We start from the raw sequence: 18,445 nt of genomic DNA, 5'->3' as shown, positions 1-18,445 counted from the left end.
ATATGTCAATCTCTTGTAAAAGTTAATATAATGGTTGCCATTAGTCATCCCCATATTTAATTCTTTAAAAAATGAACCCCAAAGACAAGCATGTCCTAAAACTGGGTTTCTAAAATGCCACCCTGCAAGAGCTCTGTCAGAATCTCTCTCCAACAACTGGAAGTCAAGTCGTGGACTATCCTGTAACAACAGCAAGTTTCTGGAATGATAACAAAGGGAACCCACTCCATCCCACCTCACCCACAGGGCTGGACCAATGCTAACATCTATCTACTAGTCTATGGCAGGGCTCTGATCTAAAGAGACAGAACTATCATGGGAATGCCCCAGTGCCCCAACAAAAGAAAGGAGTTACTAAAGGACCTGATTCGTAGCATGACACCCAAGACCTTCTGACAATTGCCCAATGACTATGTAGCTTTTCTAGTACACTTTACAGCAAGTTTTAACACATCATTTCATTACTAAAATTTCTAAAAGCACTATAACTCAATCTGTAGTTAAATCTGCAACACACATACTTGCCAGTCACCCAGTAGAAGGAAACGGATGCCCAGCTTTGAGGGAGAATCATGGGTGACAATTTGGAAAGCCTGTTCGTGCAAACCCCTGCTGGGCGCTTTTCAAATGTGAAATTGTCCACTCACAGTTCCTTTGAAATGAGAAAGCTGGCTCCCATCCTACTCTCAAGGCCTCTGCTCAGTCCTGGATGAAGGCTAACCTGCCATTCTAAATATCGTTTATTCATGTGGTCCCTGGGCTCACAGTTCCATGATCTAATGCAGTTTGTAAATGCTAGTTTCTTTAAAGTTCCATAACATCCTCACCCTTGATTATATGTATGAAATTACTCAAAGCCATACCACTAAGGAATCTTCCACCAACTCCGGCCCTACAGAATGATCTCAGCAGCACTCTGCCCACTATGGCATGGATGTATGGCGTGCCTAGAAACAGATTAGAGTGGTCAGCAAATGCCCTGCTGTAACTTAAACATACAGGGGTGGAGCAGCCAGCTAGGCTGATGGGGCGTGTTCAAAGCCATGTCCTGGGAGCGGCTTCTTCCTTCTTATACTGATTTCTTTTAGCAATATCAGGATTATAGATTCTAGCATCGAATTCTATTCTCTAGTATACTTAACCACATTATTCTACCCTTCCCTTTCACACCACTCATTCCCCTTCTCCTGTGTGTGTGTGTGTGTGTGTGTGTGTGTGTGTGTGCTCATGTGGATGTGAGTGCATGTATGTATGAGTTGAATGTGGAGGCTGAATGTCTTTCTCAATTTGTTTCCACCTTCTTTTCTTTTTTTTTTTTTTCCTTCCCCTTCTCCCTCTTTCTCCAGTCCCGCTCATTCCGGGCCCCTGCTCACTCTGGGGCCCTGCTGGCTCATATGAGGGCATCAGATCTCATTACAGATGGTTGTGAGCCACCATGTGGTTGCTGAGATTTGAACTCAGGACCTCCAGAAGAACAGTCAGTGCTCTTGACTGCTAATCCATCTCACCTGCCCCACTCCACCTTATTTCCAGATTCTGAGGCTGATGCTCTGCCTACTGCTCTAAGGAGGCACCCATACCACTTTATTTTCAAGACACTCCCCCCACCCCCGTCGACCTGAGCTCACCTGTTTATCTTAGGCAGGGTGACCGGGAGCTCCTTGCCTTGGGCTTGTCTCCACCCTCCCAGCAATGGAGTGAGATACAGGATGGACTGTCACGCTCAGTCTTACGAGTGCTAGGATCCAAACTCAGATCTTTACATGTGCACAGCACGGACTTTACTGAAGGAGCTGTCTCCCAGCTGCTCCATCTTGTTTAATCAAGAGTTACTTGCCTGATAATATTTTTGAATCCTACAATTGACAGCATTTTCCTTGCTGTATTATTGGGCCTTACTGTGTGTTTTGCTTTCTGCTTGTTGAAACAAGGCCACCTTATATGGCTCAGGCTGGCCACAACTCACAGGGGGCATCCTGAACAGGTGAGAGAAACAGGGAATAAGAAAATATAGCCAGCAGCCATGTTTTCTCGTGAGCTGAAGCTGTCCCAGGGCAACTGTGGCAGGGTACAGTCAGTATTTACTTGAATGTGTGATCATGGTTCACTTTCATGGATTAGTGAATGTGGCGGGGGGCACCGCCAAACCCACGAATCTGGAAGAAAGAACTCTATTGTGATTTTATTATCAGATGCCAAATAACAACACAGAAACTCACCATTGACTAGGAGTACAGAACTTTCCAGCTTCAGACACCCACGTGCCATGAGGACAGGCCAGCCTTCTTTGGGTTTAGAGATGCATTCCAAAAGATACTTTTGACCCTTTGGCTTTCCCTGTGTGGCTATAGTTCACGTTAGATGCTTGAGAAATGGCATGTGGCCCCCTGAGAGTAGGAGTAATAACTGGACTATTTTTCCATAGTGGATGCTATCGCAGTTTCAACATGCACTCAGTTGTTTAGGAATGCTGTAGCTGTCTAAGTCGGGTGAGACTGGCTTTTACCTGAAATGTTATCAAGAATAGCCCAGCATCTCAGGAAGCCACCTCTAAGGGCAATATGGCGCTTCCTGTGCTGGTGTGTAGCACCATATGTGACTTCACATATGGATGCTGGGTAAAAATCCATCACTTAATGCTTTAATTTTACTTTCAAAGATGGTCCTTGACCATTTTTAACTAAAAAGTTTTCTTGAAAATTGCTCAGAGTCAGTATACTATGTCCACTGTTAAATCCGTGTGGCCACTGACTTTAGTGGATATTCCAGGATACCCAGAGTAAACGCTTTGCTATGTGAAGTAGTGAGTCTGTTAGAATTAAGAGATGTTCACTTTTACCCAGTCTGCTCTTTCTATAAAGACACTGAGCTCAGAGAGGTCAAGGAACTTGCTCAAGACTACACAGAAAGCTAATGGCCAATGGGCAACAAAGGTTACCAGGGTACAAAGCGTTTCTTTCAGCACGTGGCCTGGCATCAAAGAGATCATGGCAAATATGTGTGCACATGCATGCGCAAACGTGCGCACACACACACACACACACACACACACACACACACACACAAAGAGGAAAACCCAAGCCTCAGAATGAGCTGCTGATCACAGATTTCAAGGAGCAGAGACTAAAGGGGGTCCTCTAACCCTGCCCTCCAGCATAGGAGCAATTTGCTTAAAGAGGTTGGGTTTTGCATTTGTTTGGTCCACACAAAAAGCAATAGGTGCTGGTTTGCACTCTGACATGTGTGTATGTGTGTAAGGCTGGCCTGAAAGGGAAATTAGAAAAATAAAGCTTGGTTATCTGGAAAGAAGAATTGTCCATTCCTACCTTGACTATGTACTCCCAAGTACATCACAGTGAAGCAGTGAAAAGAGATAAACTCCATTTAAAAATTGGTAAATTGTGCTGGAGCCGTGGCTCAATGGTTAAGAAACTGATTGCAGCTCCAAAGGACCCAGGTTCAAAAATCAGTAAATCAAGCCCCTCTTTTGGGGCCCTGAATGCATGTCCTCCAGCCAGAGGCTTTCATGGGAGGTCTTCGATTCCAACTAGATACGTAAGTGGAGGGGTGGTCCAGGTAAGCATTATGTTTAACACCTGCATTAAAACTTTGAAACCCTCCCGGTCAGGAGATAAACATCACACGATTAACACCAGTCTCAAACTGACCTCTGACTGCAGCCGCGCTCTGCCGGAAACTCTCACATGGCCCCCATTCTGGTGCATCTTTTATTACTCCACATTGATCGATCTTTAGTGTGTTGCCAGTCTATGAGCTGATTAGTTTGTTAATTAAGACTGCATGTTAGTTAATTGATTAAGTTTGCTAATTGATTGTATAAGAAAAGATGGAAAAGGGGAAATGTAGGGGACGTTAGTCCTTGAAGCCATAGCTTTCAAATCTGAACTGATTAAATAGCACCTGTATACAGTGGAGAGAGAGAGAGAGAGAGAGAGAGAGAGAGAGAGAGAGAGAGAGAGAGAGAGAGAGAATATAAAACAGAAAACTCATGAGCTTTCCCAAAGAGAGAAGCAAGCTAATTAATTCTATCCTTTTAAATTAATGTCTTATTAGTGTCTCCATTTACCCTAAGAAAATGGTATTGGAATAACTATGGCTGCCTTTGAACCCTTAAGAAGGGATCAGAAGACCAACTAAAAACTTCTCAGGAAGCTAAAATCTGAGTTAGCAATGAGAGTGTTAATGACTGATCTGTAAACTAAAATCTCTCGTCCTTTCTTTGGGCCTCAGCTGGAGAATGACTTCTATTTGTGCTCCAAGACTTGCTATGAAGGAGCCCCCGTACTTCGGGAGGGAAGTCCATACCTTCGAAATGGACTATGTCCAAATGAATATGGTCCTATATGCCTATATAATCGTCTTTTATGAAATTAATGGAATTTGCTCCTATAAAATAAGATGAACTGCTATGTACCCAGAGTTACAAAGGCACTGAACCACAGCACTGAATGCTCTGTGCAGAGTGATACACAGAATTGCCTTTTCATTTCATGTTAAGCGAGTCGGAGGCAGACAAGGCAGGTGGGTGGACGCTCTGAAGAAGCTGGCTGTTCCAACCGTGGCAACGAGCGTGGCTGGTGGGTTTAATACCCTAAGGAGAGAAATAGACAGCTTGTTACCATGGCCACGTTCTGCACATCCTTCAGAACTGCCTAATGGGAAAGAAGTAACCAATCTTGGGTCACCGCAGTTCAGTCTCTCCATGGAGGTCGCTCTTTCTGTAACTCATGAGACCAGCCCAAGCACCATCGGTGAGAGGACCCAGAGATGAAATGAACTGTGTGAACCAGAGAGGGAAGCTATTCCTTAGGAATAATCATTTTGCTCCAAAATGTGGCATATGCCAGAAAATATTGAAAAAAGCAGAAAGCTTGCTTGGCCTTCATTGTCCCACTTACTTGCGAACGTACATCTTATTGGAGAAGGGCTTCGACTGCGAGATACCTAGAAATGTAAAAGAGTGATGAAGATTACACAATCTCAGAGGGTGGATTACCCATAGATAGTTCTTAAAACTAGCCAATTTGTTGCTCTGAGGGACTGAATGACCTGAGTCTCCCTCGGCTCATTAAGTAAATTCATATCTAATTTGGTTTAAATTACATTGTTGACTGGAAGTTGGGTTTTAAGAGAAGAAAAAAAATCTTAACATAATAAGAGCTAAAAATGATAGGTTCAATGGATTAATAAAAGAGAAGCTTTTAATGTAATTAACTAAAAAGAGCTAAAATTATGACATTAAGCTTAAAGACTCTTTATAAAACTTGTCATGTGTCCAACCCTTTCCCTACTAAAGAAGGCTCTGGGCATCCAAGAAAAAATAATTTTCACATCTCACCTTCACTAAGCAGAAACTACCACATTGAAACTTCAAGTCTGATCCCAGCTGCATGCCTCTCTCCTGTCCTGACCTCTCAAACATATTAGGTAAAAAGATACTGTCCAAGACAGACTGTGGTCTGTGGAAATCAAGGCCTTATTTAAGCCTGAAAGACAGACCGACTGAAGTATTTATATTTCATCTTGTAGGTGCCTCGCGCCTTATTGAAGGGAAAGACAGCTGGGTAGAGAGAGAAAGTTGGCTCAGTTTCCTCTTTGAGAATGTATTGTATATCCTCATCTACACCTGAAGCTGTGTTGTTCTCCCTGAGTAAGAATGATAGAAAGAAGGAGGTACAGACATGTCTCAGGACTCAGTGCAGGGGACACTCCCCTTGAAGAAAACTTCACTGAGAGTTCAGAGTTCAAGCCTCCAGGGCCTAGGGCACTATCTGCTAACTGTAATATGTAAACTACACTCTCCTCTGATACACGGTCTCCTCTTGGGGTGGAGAGACATCCCATCAGGATGCTCTTAAGGCTTTTTTTTTTTTTTTTTTTTTTATGAGGCCACTAATACATGAGCCCTTTTTAAACCTACTATACATACTTATTCGTGAATATATATGAGTACGTTTTGTAAAATTCCCAAGAGCAAGAGGACTGTGTCCGTTTTGTAGCTTTTCCACTTTCCTGGCATTTCTGATGTGGTTTTCTCCCTCTCTGACATCTGTTCATCCTAACCAAATACCAGCTTCTGTGAGCTGCTTCCTCAGCACCCCAAGGTCTTTGCATGGTAGACTATTTTGCACCATGTCACCCGTGGATCTCTCAACTTGATCTGCATCAGGATCCTCTTTGAGAGCGAGGCTCAACACACATATAAATAACAATGTACACTTGAAGGGATAGTGGATCCGTATTGTGGTCCAGCCCTACATTTAACAGACATTGACTGAATGTTATCTGGTGAGTTAATGAACAGTGGTGGGCTGTTGTGGTGTTTTTAGGAATGCAAATACTGTGAGTTTTTCAAAATGATTTCTATGTCATTTTTCAAATTTAAATAGGAGATTAGTAATCTTTCCAAGGATTAATACTAATTAATAATAAGATAATAATTTTATCTTTCCTACTTTAAATTTGGGGACAAATTAATACCTTAACTGCCTTTTGGGAAATATTTCAGTCTAGGATCTTTATGTAATTCCTTCAAATACATGTATGGATTTCTAAAGGAATGAGGGACCTCTGTTCAGATCTGTGACTCAAATGTCACATGTCCATATGTCCAACTGATATCTAACACCCTGGTCAAGGATGAAAAGAATAAAACTCATAGATAAGTAAAGTCTATTATTCCTTGAACTAACAAAATAAGAAAATTGGAGAAAAATAATAAACACTTCTGTTTCTTTCTAGAACACTAAACTTCTTAGCCATAATAGTATAAAAGAAAAAAAATCACATAGGTCATATCAAGGCAACAGTTTCCTTTCTACTTATGGATTTGCAATCACCCCTTTCATAGGAAAGTATTATCGTACGAGGTTGTCTGCAGGAATGGTTACACAGGAATGTACCGTGCTTATTCCAAAACGACCACGAGGACAGATGGGGCTTAAACTCCTGCTACGGCATCGCATTACTGGTCGCACAGAGCTCCACTGCAAGAAAAAGAAAGAGACAGACTACCGAGTCTGTGACAGTAGATACGGCTTACCATAGGCTTTAATGACCCTCACCACCAGTGTGAAAAATGCTCCTATTCTTCCTGCAACATCTAATACTTGCCAAGAACTGCTACGGTAAAATCCCATTGTAATGAACTCAAGGCTACTCCCATTCTGGTGCTCGCCAAGTGTTTCTCTGAGTAAGCCATTAGAAACCACGCTTGGCTTTGGGCTTGAGTGGGTGGTACACTCAATTTAAATCTCTACCACCTCAGCGCCGCATTGAGGTCATATAGATTACAGAAGAAATGTCACTGAATGCAGTAAGAGGCCTCTGTTGACCGGAGTCCACAGAAAGAAGATTCTACACCAAATTCATGTGCTGTTTGAGTTGTGGATCAATACAAAGGTCAAGTGTGGGTGACACACTTGGCGAGAGAAGAGATCAGTAGACAATAACTACTTGACCTGAGCCTGAAAAGTGTGACTGAGCCCTCTCCTTCCCTTCCAAACAGCACTTCATGAGTATAAAATTTCTATAAGGACAAGAATCCTGCTTTATGAAAATATTCACTGTAGAGCACACATTGTCAGACAGACAAGATCCAATTTTGATCGGTTCGGCCTTTGAAGCATAAAACATTTTTAATGGAGAGTTTCCACTACAATGGGATTTTAACTTGTAAAACAATCACCAATATCCTAAGTTAGTTTTTAATAAACTGCCCTATCCCCTACTGTGTGCAACCTCAAAGCAACTCCCTCTCACCCAGTTCAGAGAACAGAAACACAATCCAATGCCCCTGCTTTGTTCTGGGCAAAGGGGCTCCCCTAGGAATACACCTGATTCTGTCTGGGAAAGGCTGAGGTAAATACTACGTCATGGTGTGTGCATATCCAAAGTTTGTGGCCATGAATCTCAGCACACCAACCCCTCCCACTCTCACACATGTATGCACACTCACACACAGTAACACACACCACACACACACACTCAGACACACCACACTCACACATAAACACCACACTCACTCACACACACACACACACACACACACACACCACCACCACCACCACCACCACCACCACCACACCAAAGACTCTATTTGGGAGGCTGTTCAAACCATCCGTAAGGAAGAGCTATAGGAAGTACCTTTCCAAAGCCAAACGGCCTTCTTCCCACTTCCTCTGCCCCACTTTCCTTCATCCTTCCCTTCCTTACACATCATACCAAGGAGAAAAAAAACAGAATAAATGTATAATTTCCCCAGAGTGGAGAATTGGGATGTCACTATATCTCTAAATGGAGGGAGTAAATGAACCACGGCTAGCTCCATCTTCAACTGCAGCAGTGAAGTCACTGCCGCGGGGATTACAGAGAACTGTGGGACAGTCCCAAAACAAGCAGCTGTTTCTCCTTCTCCTTTGTATGAAATCTTATCAAAGAACTCTATTGACTTCTTTCATAGAATCTTTGGGTTTATAAATGTTCTCGAACTTGTGAAGCAAACACTGGGGATGAACTGTCACTATGCAAGGCCACCGTACAAAAGCCCCTCTCTTGGTGACAGCTTCTCCCTTCATAATGACACAGTCATGCTCCATGAGAGCAGGCCACACGTGATAAAAGACCAAGGGAGCAGTGAAGTCCGAGTCATAGCTGCGGCGGTACCTGTGGGAACACAAAGAGACCAAAGATACTAAGAAACTGTTTTCCATACTAGGGATCAAACCCGAGCAGAGTGCAGGATAGACAAACACTCTGGCACTGGGCTATGGTCACCAGAGGGGAGTTAAGTGTTTTGTAGTGTAACTAGGGGAAACCCAACTAAAATGTCCATTTTTGACTAGGCTTAGATCTAAACAGTGATCAGATACTCATTCCTTTGCTCAAGAGATGGTGTGTGTTCTCAGGCTGTTCTATTTCTCATGCTGGGCAATCTTCCTCTATGGACAAAAGCAAAGAAATCTAAAAAAAATGTTTAAATAAATTAATTTAAATGTGATCTAGTGGTCATATCCAAAGAGGGATAATTAACAGATCAATGAGTATCTGAATGAAGATGGTGGGATCTCTCTCTCTCCCTCTCCCCCCCCCCTCTCTCTCTCTCTCTCTCTCTCTCTCTCCTTCTCCCCCTCCCTCTCTCTCTCCCTCTCCCCCTCCCTCTCTCTCTCCTCCTCCCTCTTTTTCTCTCCCCCTCCCTCTCTCTCTCCCCCTCCCCCCTCTCTCTCCTTCTCCTCCCCCTCCCTCTCCCTCTCTCTCCCTCTCTTTCTCTCTCTCCCTCTCCCTCTCCCTCTCCCTCTCTCTCTCCCTCTCCCCCTCCCTTTCCCCCTCCTCCCTCTCCCCTCCCTCTCTCTCTCCCTGTCCCCCCTCTCTCTCTCCCCTCCCTCTCTCTCTCCCTCTTTCCTCCTCCCTCTCTCCTTCTCTCTCCCCCCTCCCCCTTCCCCTTCCCCTCCCCCTCCCCTCCCCTCTTCCCCCCTCCCCCTCCTTCTCCCTCTCTCTCACTTTTTCTCTCTCTTGATTTTTGTATGTGTGTGGACATTTTGTTACATACATTATGTCTGGGCTCTATGTCCCTGCAGATGTCACATATCAACCTATTTGTCAGTGACTTGGTTAAAAAATAGAAAACTTACTCAAAGGAAGGCAGAAAAAAAAACATAGGGGACAGTACCCAATAAAATAGCTCAATAGTCTGGAGCAATAATCCAGTGTAAGAAGATAATACGTAGTATGAATACATGAGGGTGTGGTGGAGAATGGAAAGTATGTTAAGATACAGACAGAGGAACTATATAGTTTAGTCAAGACACAAACAGCAAACAATAATAGCAAGCTTAGTTTTACTTAAAATGAGCCAATGGTATGTTCTAAGGCTAATAGTAAAAGAACTTCTATAACTTAGCTAATTTTATAGCTAGAGATAACTAAGGATGAAAAGGAGTCAGTCCCTCTCTGCTGCTCACTTCGGCTGGGGTGCCTATATCCAATTCTTTGACCCTTGCGTTAAAAAGAAAACTCGACAGAGTGTACTGCCCAGGCCAAGGATCAGAACAACTTGTCAAGGAGTCTCCACCCCATTTCACATGAAAAACTACAGTGGCATGAGGCCAAGAAAGGGATTTCAGTGGTTGCTTCCTGCGAAAGGATGCCAAGTACCAAATGTTTGGGTGTGTTCTGTAACTCCCTAAAGCACATTGAATCCACAGGGGACTGCTTCAAGACCCAACAGATACCATGGTCCACAGAAGTTTACATGCCTTACATAAAATGGTCTCATAGGCCGGGTGTGTGGTGCACACATTCTGCTTCTAACACTAGGGAGGCTGGGGCAGAAGTATTGAGCTTAAAGTCAGTCTGATCTAAGTAAAAAGCTCCAGGCTAGTTTGAGCTACATAGTAAGATTGTTTATAAATAAGTGTATAATATACATATGTGCAATGCTGTAACATTTTCCATAACCTATAGACTTCCTCCTCCATACTTTAAGCCACATCTAGATAACTTACAATACCTGATACAATATAAGTAAGATATGACAATTATTATTCCGTATTAAGGAACGACAAAAAAATAATTTATACATATTCATACTTTTCCCTGCTATTTTAACCACTGGTTGGTTGACTCAACAGATAGGAACCTTTAGACACAGGGAAACAACAATAGAATCAGATTCTGCTGTAGTTAGGAACTCTAACTTCAACTTCCCAGTCATCAGGTACACATGACAGTAGACTTCCTCTGGTTAAAAGCCTGTGATGGAGAAGCCAATGAAGCATGCAGATTACACAAACCAAAATGGGTGAGCATCTGAGTGATACTACCCATATTCTAAAGAAGAAAGAAATAGAGATAGAAAGTGATAAGGGTTTCTGTAAAGAAAAGGACTCAGCTTTGGGGCAGTGTTCGAACATTCAGTTCTTCCAGAGTGGATATATGATAGGAACACAGACACGAAAGAAACTAGAACATATCAAGGGAGTGTAACATGTTCTACCAACCAGAAAGCCCATTCCTGTTATGAAAGAAAGATGTGTGGTCTCTCTCATCAACAAGCTTAGAAGAATGTTGGACAGCTACCTACCCTGAATTATGGCTTTAAAACCTGAAGTTCATGTTTTCTAAGCACTCACCAAATGCCTGACATCATCCTAAGTACACCATCTGAGTTAGCTTAGCTAAACCCTCTGTGGTCCTAGGGAAGAGACATTAGTATCCCCCACCCCACTGTCTTAAAAGAGAAAAAAATGAAAGGCAGAAAAAGAAAGGACTATGACCAAGATCACATAGCAACAAGTGGAGTCAGGATTTCAGGCTAGGCAGCTTGAGGCCAGAGCTGTTCTTCTTAACCACTAGCTTGGCCTCTCCTCTCCAGTAACTAGTAATCTTGAGCTACAGCTGAGATCTTGCCAAGACTCAATGAATGCTTCAGGTTATTTCAACTTCAGGTTTATTAGAGGGGTGTTCGCCATGTGAAATTTGGTAGACTCTAATGGTTCTAGACAAGAGTCCAGAGCCACCCTTCACACACATCAGCATGCATGATTGTGCCTGGTGTTTATGAACCACAGCCCCCCAAGCCCTGAACTAGTACCACTGCAGAAAATAGCAGAGTGCAGTACAGATGTGTGCATCTCTAGTGAATGCCCGGACTGTGCATGCCACACTTTGAGAGACCTGGTCTAAATTATGCCGTAAGAACTGCTCTCTCTGATCCTCGACCTTTGACCTCCACAAGAGCATCCATCTTTCACATGTGTGCACATTATATACCACACACGGAAAAATAAAATAAAATTTCAACAATGGGTTGTATTCACAGAATACATTGGGTTGTTGTTGTTGTTTTTAACAATCAATGCTCCAGCCATGTTCCAGGTATCTCCTTAGCATCTCCACAAAGCTAATGTGTTCAGTGCAGAATGAGCCCAAAATGGGAGTCCAGATGGTGATACAGAGAAACCCATGGCAGGGGAGCGGCTATTGATCCCCCACCCCCCAAGGTTCTTTCCCCTTCACCTTCCTAAGGAACAGAGACAGTGAGCATCTTTTAGCACCTGCTCCTGTGCCTCTTACTTGCAATCGTTAAAGACTTCTCCATCTGCCCCAAATGCGATATCCAGGGGCGGGTCTAAGGACTGCATCGCAAAAGCAATGCAGCAAATCTCCTGGATGAACTCAGTGAGGAGGCAGAAGTCAACTTCCGGCGGGAACGAGATCTTGGGGTTGACGTTCATGGCACGGATCACATCCTGAAAGACAAAAGATGGCACGAGTTTGCTGCAGATGGGTGACAAGAAGCTCTCCAACATCCAGAAGATCCCAACATCAACTGGAACGGGATGGATGGTGGAGAAGAGTGTGTGAGTGAAGGTGAGTCAGTCCAGAAAAGGGCGCAGGCGTGTTACAGGAGAAAGATGCTGCTGCTCGCTAGTAGGAAAAGAAGAGAGAAAACGTAGCAGAAATGACAAGCTAACAGCAAGAAAAGTAGCTTTTCACAACTAAAGAAAGAGGCTCATGGTGCTGCTTTATTAGTTCATGGGGGAGGGGTGCGTGCTCATGTGTGTACATAGGCATGCAGGTACATGTGGAGTCCAGAGGTTAGTGATGGATATCTTGCCAGATCACTCAAACTTAATTTTTTTAAGCCAGGGTCTCTCCTTGAACCTGGAGCACACTGGCCAGCCAATGAGTCCCAGAGATCTACCTCTCTTTGACTCCTCATGCTGTGATTACAGATGTGCCCCTTCACCCAGCTGTTATGTGTGTGCCTGGAATCTGAACTTGGGACTTCATGCTTTGACGGCAGGCATTTTACAAGCTCAGCTTTCTCCCCTCCTTGCTTTTCTTTAGTGAGTAAATGTATGAGACAGCAGACAAAAACTCTGGCTAGTCCCTCCCTATATCATCACATAAGCAAAATAGCTTGGTTTTTTTCTTAAGTGTTTACTATGCACCAAGACTTGTCCTAGACAAATGGCCCACCTCCTTTCATTGAGCCTGCCCGATAACTCTGTGGAACAATGATCTCTACACTTCCTTTCAGAGATGAGAAAGCCAGAGCACTGAGGGTTTAAATTCATGTGGACTGCAACAAAGCAGTCATGTGGCAAAGTCAAGATCAAAGCAGCACTTATTTCCCAGAGCCCTTTCTCTTAATAACTAAGATGTTTCAGTACTGGAGAGGTATCTTGGTGGTTAGAGGCACTGGCTGCTCTTCTCAAGGACCCAGGTTCAATTGCCAGCACCCACATGACAGCTCAAAGCTGCCTCAACTCCAGATTCCAGGGACTCTGACGCCTTCATACAGATATACGTGCAGGCAAAATGCCAACATATGTAAGATAAAAATTAATAAATTATGTTTAAAATAACTAATATATTTCAACTCCCAATCTCAAAGACCCACCTAAAAGAGATGACTATAAAACTCAGAACATTTTTCTGTGAGATGTCTAAGTAAGAATCTAACGGGGTACGCTGGGCGGTGGTGGCTCACGCCTTTAATCCCAGCACTTGGAAGGCAGAGGCAGGTGGATTTCTGAGTTCGAGGCCAGCCTGGTCTACAGAGTGAGTTCCAGGACAGCCAGGGCTACACAGAGAAACCCTGTCTGGAAAAAAAAAAAAAAATCTAACGGGGTGACCCAGTAGATAAAGCATTTGCTACAGGTCTGAGGACCCATGTTCCAATCCCAACACACACATAAATTCAGGGTGGCCATGGCAGCCTAACTGTCTTGGTACTAAAGAGGCAGATACTGGAGAGTGCCCAGGAAACCTGGTTAAAGTACCCAAATCAAACCTGGTTAAAGTACCCAAATCAGCAAGCTCTAATTCCTCAGAATTAGGAATTAGTAGTAACTCCTTAGTAGTTAAAGTGGAACACAATCAAAGGAGACATCCAGTGTCAACATCTGGCCTCTACAGATGTGTACTCACCCTCACAGACACATGCAATACATAAACACATACCTCACTTGCAGATACATGCAAAAAAAAAAAAAAAAGAAAAGCAGCCAATATGGACCAGGGCTTCAGGGTAAATTGAACATTTTTCTCTTCTACCACATACAAGTAAATCAAATATATAGACGGATTCCTGAGTTATCAGTATTCGGTTTGTCTTCATCAGCCACACACAACTCCTCACAAGAGACAGAAGACTTACACTGACACTGCTTTGAGAGTCATAGAGGTCCAGATGACAAACAATATATTCGGAGACTGTAGTCTCAAAGTCATTGGATCCCACGTTTGATGGCGTCAGCATCTTCCTCACCCGGATCTTGAAATGCCTGAATGCCATTTTAGCCACATGAAATGCCTCCTGCACAGGAAAACACAGCAGGTTAATCTAATGAGGAGTGGAGATGAAAAGGTCCAGAGAAAGGACCCAGGAAGAGTTCAAAATGCCATACCACTAAACATGGTTGGTCAAACATGGCTTTGACCTGTGAGATAATACAACTCAATTTTTAAAATTATATATAAATATACATGGCTACCCACTAATTTTAAGACAAGTGAGCCTTGCGTTGGTAACTCTGAGGGCCACAAGCCTGACAATGCAGACCCAAGGATGTGAGTCCAATGCTATGATAGCCCCACGATAATGTTGTGGTGCTTGCCAAGACATTAAGGGAAAGCAATCCATCCCAGATCCCTGTTACAAACTCAGTAAGCCTTTATCCCATACCTGTGATACAATGTTTACTGGTAAGACCTGGTTTCTCATGGAAAATGTGGTCTCTAAACTCACACAGCTTTAGCCAAGTCAATAAGTGACTCTTAGTTACATAAGCCAGGCTCTTGTGAAGAGCTGAATGGTGAATGCTTCAGGCTTTAGGCTTCACTGGCTACCATCTCTGTCACTTAATGTTTTTACCACACCCCTTTAAGTATAAAACCATTCTTCATTCTTAGTTCTTAGGCACAAGCCAGATGTTTTAGGAACAAGCCAGATGTGGCCCATACTTGGCTGATGCTTGACAAAAATGAATAGAGCCAGGATTTCTAACATGTCCGCTCTCCTATTAACACAATGTTTTGTTTTGTTTTGTTTTGTTCATGTTTATTCTTGTAATAGGGTTTTAAGATGCCATCCTCCCATGAGACAAATCTTTGGAAACCAAGGATTATATTTTAAGTATCTTTTACATCTGTGAAACTCGAACAGCTGACAACGCTTGCCGGCGTTAGTAACTGGTAAATAACTTGAGTTGAAGATTGAGTTAACTTATTCTGTAGTTTTCTAAGAGTGGTGGAAGACCAATAAGTAATAATCATTTAAAGCAGTAGCCCTACTGTGTGCTCATGTAGTCATACACTGTAAAAGGCATGGTATCTGTCAGTTTAACATGGACAAATTTGAGCTAGTCTTGTGTTGTGTGACCAACAGGCCAATAGATGTCTGATCAACATAAACGTTAATATATGTAATATGTATACGATATTTTTAGCAGTCATGAAAAACCAAATAGTTCCCAAATATAAATAATGGAAGAATGGGAGGAAAAGAAGGGAGATTTGGAACTGATGGGGAGATGGGAATCCTCCCTCCACAGTGACTTCAGGATGCACCAGCTTTTTAAGGTTGCACCATTCAGTTTGTGTGCTCCCACCACCTCAAAGACTGCAGATGTCGCATTTACCACTGTGGCGATGTAAATGATCCGCTGCACGGTCTCGGCCCTGTCGATGCAACGCCTCAGCAAGCACTGCGCATCCAGGCGGGCCTGGGAATAGGCGTCGCTGAATCGGGACAGGAGAGCAGCTTTGCGAGCCACGCTGGACATTTTGGAATGGTTTGGGGACGGGCTTCTGATCTTGGCCACTGTGGTGCAGGGGCTATTGGACCGGCTCTGGCTGTGACTGTGACTGTGACTGTGGCTGCGGCTACGACTGCGGCTGTGGCTGCGGCTGTGGCTGTGACTGCGGCCGCGCCCTCGCCCGCGCCCACGCCCACGGGTGCCTGGGCTAGGAGACCGGCTCCTGGCCGACCTGTGGTTGTGGAGTAACAAGAATCAGCATGGCAAGACAGATTCACTCTTCCCTTGTTCCTGGACTTCCTAAACAAGTATTGTCCGCACTTAGTTCACAAATGGCACAGTAGCACCATACAACCTCACACATATGAGTGGGGCTAGAGGGGCCTGCGGGGATTATCTCCCTACTACCTGTGGAAGCAGGAGAATGTATTTTTGTCTCCAAAGGCTTCAAAGGCCCCCAGAAATCAGAAACAATACACCATATTTACTCAGTGAATCAGAATTTACAAAGCCCTGTCCTTGGGAGTACCTTAATTTATGTTTTTAGTCACCCCGTATCTCCAGCTTTGACTGTTGTTTATTTCTCAAAGGGGAAACCAGAAGTCCTCAAGGACCGTCTAGGGGCAACTCCTGCAGCGAGGGCCAAAGTTAGCACTCAAGTCAGATGCTAGGGTTTTTTGAACTAACACAGCATCCAAGTACTTCCCAGGGCCTTGTGATTGAACCCAGACTTCTAGCAAGAGCAAAACAGACTATCAGAGCAGCAGCCCCAAGGCAATTGAGACCACAGAGGGAAGTCTTAGGGGAAAGAACTATTCAAGTAGCAGGAAAAAGCAGTCAGCCAATCAGCAGACTCTGTGAGTGGAGAACACCACCTCCCTTCCTGTGATGCCAATTCCCACGGGGCAAATACTTCCAGTGTTCCCACTGGCTATTCAATACCAGTCAGTATCAGCAGAGCACAGAGGAAAGAGCCTCCGCAAAGGAATGACTCAAGAAACATCTAGGTAAACGGAGATAGTTGGGAGCCAATGCTCAGATAACCTCAATTAGGAAATGCCTGAGGGGCAAGACAGGTAAGGCAGAGTTAAAGACACGCGGCTCTGCCCTCATCTAACACTGACATACTCATCTGCTCCGTCTGTCCTGTCGAATGGGAGGGATTTCATGACAACAGCGTATACACGGCCATTAACAGGCTTAGAGAGAAAAGAGGATATGACAGGCAGGTGGCTCACACTTAGAATCCCACCAATCAAGATGTTGAGGCAGGAGGACTGCAAATCTCAAGTCAATCCTGACTATATAAGTGAACTGCAGACTACAAAATGAGACTCTTGTCTCAAGAAAAAAAAAAAGATCAAACAAACAATAACAAAAAAGACAGACCAAAAAAAAAAAAAAAATGCAGTGTAGTGAAAAAAAAAACAAAAAACAAAAAAACCAGTCTAGTCACTGGACACAGGACTCCTAGGCTTCTGGGAAAAGACCCTCATCTTGTGGAATGCTCTGTCAACATGTACTAGCCATGCAAGAGCCAGCTCACACAAGCCTGCTTTCAAAGCCAAGACATCCCGGGCATAGCTCTCAGCCATTTTTCCTGGATAGAAAGATTTAGTTCCAAAAGGTAACCCCTTTACAAATGGAAGCTTCTCGGGCCACGGGGGGGGGGGGGGGGGGGAGGGGGAGTGATTCCACTTTCATACTCTTTCACTGTGCAGACTTTTACCACTAACTCAGAAAGAAACAAAATCAAAGCCTTGAAAGGATCCATGAGAGTCTGTCAGACCTTCCCTGGAGACCGCTTTTTTCAGCAGACAAGACAGCGATCTCGTCCTTGAGATTTTGCAGATGTTTCTCATAGTTGGACACCGCCTCTTGGGGCCGTTGGTCTGCGGTCCGTTTTCTTGAAGCTCGGTGTTCACTTTTAGTGGTTTTGTGGCGCGCATCCTCCTGGGCTTGAAGAGATTTGAGCCTAACAAAGGGAAACAAATAGATGTGAAAAGGAAAGGAAACAGAAGATGGGGAAGGGAATACTTTTTCTAAGAGGTGAGGGAGGGGAACAGAAAAGGAAGAAAGGGAAGGGAAAGAGAAGGAAGCAAACAATTGTCTCCAGTCAGCATGTCATCCTCACATAAGAAAACTCTGTAGGAAATATATGTGAACACATACGATAAGCAAAGAAGAAAATTGCTGAGACAGGGATCCTGCCCACTCCTACAGCTTACTGTGGGTTGGGGGGAAGCTTCCTGAAGAAAGGCTATTCGTGTGGGTCCCCTGAAAATAAAAGAGTGCTTTACAAGGAGTCTCATCTTTGTTGAACAAAATTCCAAAATCTATTGACTTTCAAAACTTAATCCAATGCTGGTACAACCCCTTGCTCCCACCAGTTCATTTCTTGAACAGAGAGTGTGAAGAAAGCCTATGCAAGACTAGCTGTAGTTATGAACTGTAGGAGGAGCTAAGGTGGGAGGAGTAAGGAAAGGAGGAAGAAAAGGAAGAGGAAGATCGAGGAGACGGAGGAGAGAGATGTAGGAGCCATGGATGACCATGCATGTACCAGGAGCAGTCCTGGGTAACAACATATATCTAGGTTAGTTAATTGGAAAACACCTCTAATTGTATGGGCATATTGTTATTGAGCATTACCAAACTTATAA

At 43.8% G+C, this 18,445-nt stretch overlaps 1 protein-coding gene across 4 annotated transcripts in view; it reads right to left on the bottom strand.

The window, feature by feature from the left end:
* Nucleotides 1-2,157: 2,157 nt before the first annotated feature.
* Nucleotides 2,158-18,445, bottom strand: part of Spata18 (spermatogenesis associated 18) — a 34,748-nt gene continuing 18,460 nt past the window's right edge. For 2 of the 4 annotated variants that reach the window (XM_076938655.1, XM_076938653.1), the window contains 8 exons: nucleotides 17,575-17,760; nucleotides 15,669-16,017; nucleotides 14,186-14,344; nucleotides 12,094-12,269; nucleotides 8,562-8,685; nucleotides 6,888-7,007; nucleotides 4,920-4,965; nucleotides 2,158-4,612 (listed from right to left, as the gene is read on the bottom strand). In XM_076938655.1, coding sequence (XP_076794770.1) covers nucleotides 4,605-4,612; nucleotides 4,920-4,965; nucleotides 6,888-7,007; nucleotides 8,562-8,685; nucleotides 12,094-12,269; nucleotides 14,186-14,344; nucleotides 15,669-16,017; nucleotides 17,575-17,760 — 1,168 coding nt within the window. In that variant the 3' untranslated portion in view covers nucleotides 2,158-4,604. The remainder of the gene's footprint in view (nucleotides 4,613-4,919; nucleotides 4,966-6,887; nucleotides 7,008-8,561; nucleotides 8,686-12,093; nucleotides 12,270-14,185; nucleotides 14,345-15,668; nucleotides 16,018-17,574; nucleotides 17,761-18,445) is intronic. The other 2 variants (XM_076938656.1, XM_076938654.1) reach the window with 1 other exon arrangement.

This window comes from Arvicanthis niloticus, chromosome 7 (genome assembly GCF_011762505.2).
Source record: "Arvicanthis niloticus isolate mArvNil1 chromosome 7, mArvNil1.pat.X, whole genome shotgun sequence".
Classification (NCBI taxonomy): domain Eukaryota; kingdom Metazoa; phylum Chordata; class Mammalia; order Rodentia; family Muridae; genus Arvicanthis; species Arvicanthis niloticus.
This window is presented reverse-complemented; position numbering and strand designations above follow the sequence as displayed.